General features: G+C 51.2%; 1 protein-coding gene across 1 annotated transcript in view; it reads right to left on the bottom strand.

The window, feature by feature from the left end:
* loxhd1b (lipoxygenase homology PLAT domains 1b) overlaps nucleotides 1-5,151 on the bottom strand; it is a 60,724-nt gene that overhangs the window by 36,168 nt on the left and 19,405 nt on the right. Inside the window, exons 14-15 of the mRNA XM_016517740.1 lie at nucleotides 4,440-4,600; nucleotides 3,754-3,830 (exon numbers count right to left, since the gene is read on the bottom strand). Coding sequence (XP_016373226.1) covers nucleotides 3,754-3,830; nucleotides 4,440-4,600 — 238 coding nt within the window. The remainder of the gene's footprint in view (nucleotides 1-3,753; nucleotides 3,831-4,439; nucleotides 4,601-5,151) is intronic.

Genomic DNA, 5,151 nt, shown 5'->3' with positions numbered 1-5,151 from the left:
AGTAGCGCTGGTAGCAAGCTCTACACCCTGCCAGTCTCCTGAGTCGAAGAACTGACGATCAGGACTCTAGAAGATACTGGTTCCATTCGCAGATTATAAAATCTAGCAAATGTATTAGGCGTAGCCCAACTTGCAGCTCTACAGATACCTGCTAGAGAGGCCCCGTTCGCCAGGGCTGCTGATGCAGCCATGCCCCTGGTAGAGTGAGCCCTCACTCCCAGTGGGTAAGGTAGGCCTCTGGCTTGATAGGCCATTCGGATGGCATCCACAATCCAGTGGGAGATCCTCTGTCTGGAGACAACATTCCCCTTCTGCTGTCCTTCGAAGCAGATAAAGATCTGTTCAGAGCACCTGAAACTCTGCGTGCGATTTAGGTATGTGCGTAGGGCTTGCACTGGGCACAACAGAGACAGGTCGGGGTCCCCTTCTTGGAAGGAGATAGCTTGCAATGTTACCACCTGGTCCCTGAAAGGAGTGGTGGAATCCTTGGGCACATATCCAGGCCGGGATCTCAGGACAACGTGAGAGTCTGCCGGCCCGAACTCCAGGCTTGATTCTTGTTTACGGAGAGGGCTTGGAGATCCCCCACCCTCTTGACAGAAGTGAGCGGAATCAGGAGGGCCGTCTTCATGGAGAGGGCACTGAACTCAACTGACTGAAGGGGCTCAAACGGATCTCTCTGTAAGACCTGCAAGACCACAGTGAGATCCCAGGAGGGAATGAGACGTGGCCTCGGAGGGTTCAACCTCCGGGCGCATCTGAGGAACCTGATAACCAGATCATACTTCCCCACCGATCTGCCTCCCACGGTGTCTTGGTTAGCCGCAATTGCGGCCACGTACACCTTGTGTGTAGAAGCAAACAGGTGCCTGTCCAGGCCTCCTTGGAGGAAGGAGAGCACAGATCCGATGCTACATCTCCGAGGGTCCTTCCCCTGGGAAGAACACCAATTCACAAAAACGCGCCACTTCAGGTCATACAACCGCCTCGTCGAGGGGGCTCTGGCCTGAGTAATGGTATTCACCACAGCTGGTGAAACGTCTCTAAGTTCCTCCTGGTCACATCCAGGGACCAAACATGAAGGTTCCAAAGATCCGGGCGCGGATGCCAAATTGTGCCCTTCCCCTGAGAAAGGAGGTCCTTCCTTAGGGGAATTCGCCAGGGAGGAACTGATGCCATGAGCACGAGCTCCGAGAACCAGGTCCTGTTGGGCCAATAAGGGGCCACATGCAGGAGCTGTTCCCCGTCTTCCCTGACTTCGCACAGTGTCTGTGAAATTAGGCTCACTGGGGGAAACGCATACTTGAGTAGGCCCCTGGGCCAGCTGTGAGCCAGTGCGTTCATGCCGAGGTGAGCCTTGGTCAGGGAGTAGCACAACTGGCAGTGGGTCGATTCCAATGAGGCAAACAGGTCCTCCCTGGCGAATTCCCCTAAGGAAGGACCTCCTTTCTCAGGGGAAGGGCACAATTTGGCATCCGCGCCCGGATCTCTGGACTCAATTGCACCCTTCTCGAGAAGGGTTGCGACCTCCGCTCAAAGGACAGCAGCATTCTCGCCTCGTACTGAGGTAAACAGAATGCCCCTGAACTTGTGCGGGCGCCTGGCGAACTGAATCGCATAGCCGAGCCGAATGGTTCTGAAGAGCCATCGGGAGGGATTGGAGAGGCTTGACCAAGCATCCAGATACCCTGCCAACGGTCTCAAAGGAACCATGTTCGACGTACCTCAGGTAGGGTTCCAGTGGCTGAGTGGAATGGAAGGAGGTGGTAGGAGGTGAAACGTCCTGTGAAACACACAGCGCCTTGTCCGCAGGGTCTGTCACATGTGCCACTGATGGATGAGGGAACATGAGTTCGCCAGCATGCGTCGTGTTGGCTGAGTGATAGACCCTTTGCATCTGAATGTGAGGAGACAGAGTGTCTATGTCCAAACAGGTTCTGATGCATGGTTTCAGCGTCTGGCCGTTGCAAATGGGAGGGCCAATGTGTGACCCAAAAATGCTGTGTGTGTGACCCAAAGAAGAAGGAAATTGCTCTTTTATTGACCAGGTGGTGAGGGCACAATTTGGCATCCGCGCCCGGATCTCTGGACTCAATTGCACCCTTCTCGAGAAGGGTTGCGACCTCCGCTCAAAGGACAGCAGCATTCTCGCCTCGTACTGAGGTAAACAGAATGCCGCTGAACTTGGGTGGGCGCATGGCGAACTGAATTGCATAGCCGAGCCGAAGGGTTCTAAGGAGCCATTGGGAGGGATTGGAGAGGCTTAACCAAGCATCCAGATCCCCTGCCAACGGCCTCAAAGGAACCACGTTCGACATACCTCAGGCAGGGTTCCTGTGGCTGAGCGGAGTGGAAGGCGCTGTGGTAGGAGGTGAAACTTCCTGTAAAACACACCGCGCCTTGTCCCCAGGGTCTGTCACATGTGCCACCGACGGATGAGGGAACATGAGTTCGCCAGCATGCGTCGTGTTGGCTGAGTGATAGACCCTTTGCATCTGAATGTGAGGAGACAGAGTGTCTATGTCCAAACAGGTTCTGATACATGGTTTCAGCGTCTGGCCGTCGCAAATGTGAGGGCCAAAAACGCTGTGTGTGTGACCCAGAGAAGAAGGAAATTGCTCTTTTATTGACCAGGTGGTGACTATCTGCCAGGTGGCAAACAGCTGTGGTGGAGCCGAATCCACCTCCCGTCCCCCCTCCGGCAGTGGATCCAGGCTGGCCAAATGGTCCCTCCTCCCTGAGTCGCCCGTCTCAGGAACGCTTTGAAGCCTTGCGAGGGTTCCTGGTGCCCTGATGACGAGCTGGCGGTGCCACATTCCTGCGAGTGGTGGGCCGTTGGTCAAGCTTGACTGAAGGCCCGGGCTGTTGCGGGGCCTCAGCAGTCCTCGCAGGGGGCCGTCCCCGGCAATGAGCAGACGGGGGCTGCTGACTCGGGGGTGCAGGAGCAGGACCTAACCCACGCCGAGGCAGGATGTGTTCGATGGCCTTCATCTGCTTCATCTGCAAATTCTTCCACGGTGTCGCCAAAGAGACCAACCTGTGAAATGGGGGCGTCAAGAAAGCGTACTTTCTTGGCTTCCCGCATCTCAGCCAGGTTGAGCCACAGGTGGCGTTCCTGGACCACTAAAGTGGACATCGCCCTCCCCAGAGCCTGCGCCGTGACCTTCGTAGCCCGGAGGGCATAGTCAATCGTTTAGCGCAGTTCCTGCAGTACATCTGGGTTGGGATCACCCTTGTGCAGTTCTTTCAATGCCTTGACCTGGTAGACCTGCAGGATGGCCATGGCATGCAGGCGGATGCAGCTTTTCCAGAAGCTGAATAAGCCTTCGCCACCAGGGATGAAGAGAACTTACAGGCCCTGGTCGGGAGTCTCGTGCGGCGTTTTGCAGCAAAGATGCACCGCAATCACTCTCTCCACCTGGGGAACCTCCGTATACCCCCTCGCTGGACCCCCTTTGAGGGTGGGGAGGGCAGAGGAGCCAGTGTACCATGTTCTGGCCAAAAAACGGGCCTTTCACGAATTCATCAGCTCCCCGTGCACTTCCGGGAAGAAAGGCACCGGGGCCGAGCGCGGCTTAGTGTCGCGCTCAGCACCAAGAAACCAATCGTCCAGCCACGAGCGCTCGGGGCAGGGTGGGGGAGACCACTCCAGCCCAATGCTCCCAAGAGCGACCCCTAGTGTCGTACACTCAACACAACGTCGAAGTGAACGACAGAAAGGGAAACCAAGATGTGAAACAGGAGAAAACTTACTGTAAAGTCTCTGTCCGTCTGCTAATGGCACCAACTCACGAACAATCTGCCCGTCGTCTTCATTGTGGTCGAACCATCTGAACAGATGAAGGAGGATATGTTAAATAAAAGGAAAAAAAGAAAGACAAACGTCACTCAAGAACGACCTATTCTGCACATTAAAGGGTTAGTTCACCTAAAAATGAAAATTCTGTCATTAATTACTCACCCTCATGTCGTTCCAAACCCGTAAGACCTTCGTTCCTCTAGGATATTTTCGATGGAATCTGACCCTCCATAGACAGCAACACAACTGATTACATTCTGGGGAAAGCGCGCACATGTGTCGTGGTACTCTCCAAAATGGCGGAAGACGGTAACTCAGGGAGAAGAATTGTTGAATAAATTGTTATTTTTGTTTTCTTTGCACACAAAAAGTATTCTCGTAGCTTTGCAAAATGGAAGTTGAGCCACTGATGTCACATGGACTGTTTTACTGATGTCCTTGCTACGTTTCTGGGACTGGAAACATTGCAGTTGCGTTGCTGTCTATCAAAAATATCTTAATATGTGTTCTGAAGATGAACGAAGGTCTTACGGGTTTGGAACGACATGAGGGTGAGTAATTAATGACAGAATTTTCATTTTGGGGTGAACTAACTCATTAAACCAACGCTTTGGGTTCCAGTTAATGGATTGACGGTAACCTGTTGCATGGGAACTCGACGGCCTGTGATTCGGCCTGGCCTTCTTCTCTGACGACCGTTTTATCCACGAACCATCCGCAGCCTCCGCCGTGGCCGTCGTGACCAATTCTTATCCTGCGCACCTGACCGATGGACGCGGCCTCAATGATGAACTCATCCCCCTGTGACAAATACACAGAACACCCAGCTAATAAAGTTTGGCTCCCAGAACGTTCTATTTTAAGGTTTGTATTTGGTTAGACAGGAAGGTTTTCTTAACGAACATAGAGCGTTAGTTTTTGGTTTCTAGAATGTTAAAATATAAAATAAAAAAGAATGGCAGACATTTAGGCCAAAGTGAGCAAAGATAGAAATCTTTGTCATTATTTTATCTTTGTTATTAGAAAATATGAACAAAGATATACATTACAAATACACATAATATACAAATAAAACAAATAGTGCTTTATTTTTCAGGTACAGTATTTAGCAGTAACATTCAAGAAATTAAAATAAAACACTTTATACACTATATACATCTATTATAGTTTTTTTAAGCAACTGACTAAGAGCAGTGAGTGATTTTTCTCTGTGTTTTGTTGTTTTTATTAACATTAAAAGAATAGTTCACCAAAAATGAAAATTCTGTCATCTGTCTTTCAATTCTGTCATAGTGTTTCATTTTTATACCATCATTTACTCCAGTTGTGTTAAATCTGAATTAGTTTATTTC

Source organism: Sinocyclocheilus rhinocerous, unplaced genomic scaffold (assembly GCF_001515625.1).
Source record: "Sinocyclocheilus rhinocerous isolate Xijiao unplaced genomic scaffold, SAMN03320098_v1.1 scaffold493, whole genome shotgun sequence".
Taxonomy (NCBI): domain Eukaryota; kingdom Metazoa; phylum Chordata; class Actinopteri; order Cypriniformes; family Cyprinidae; genus Sinocyclocheilus; species Sinocyclocheilus rhinocerous.
This window is presented reverse-complemented; position numbering and strand designations above follow the sequence as displayed.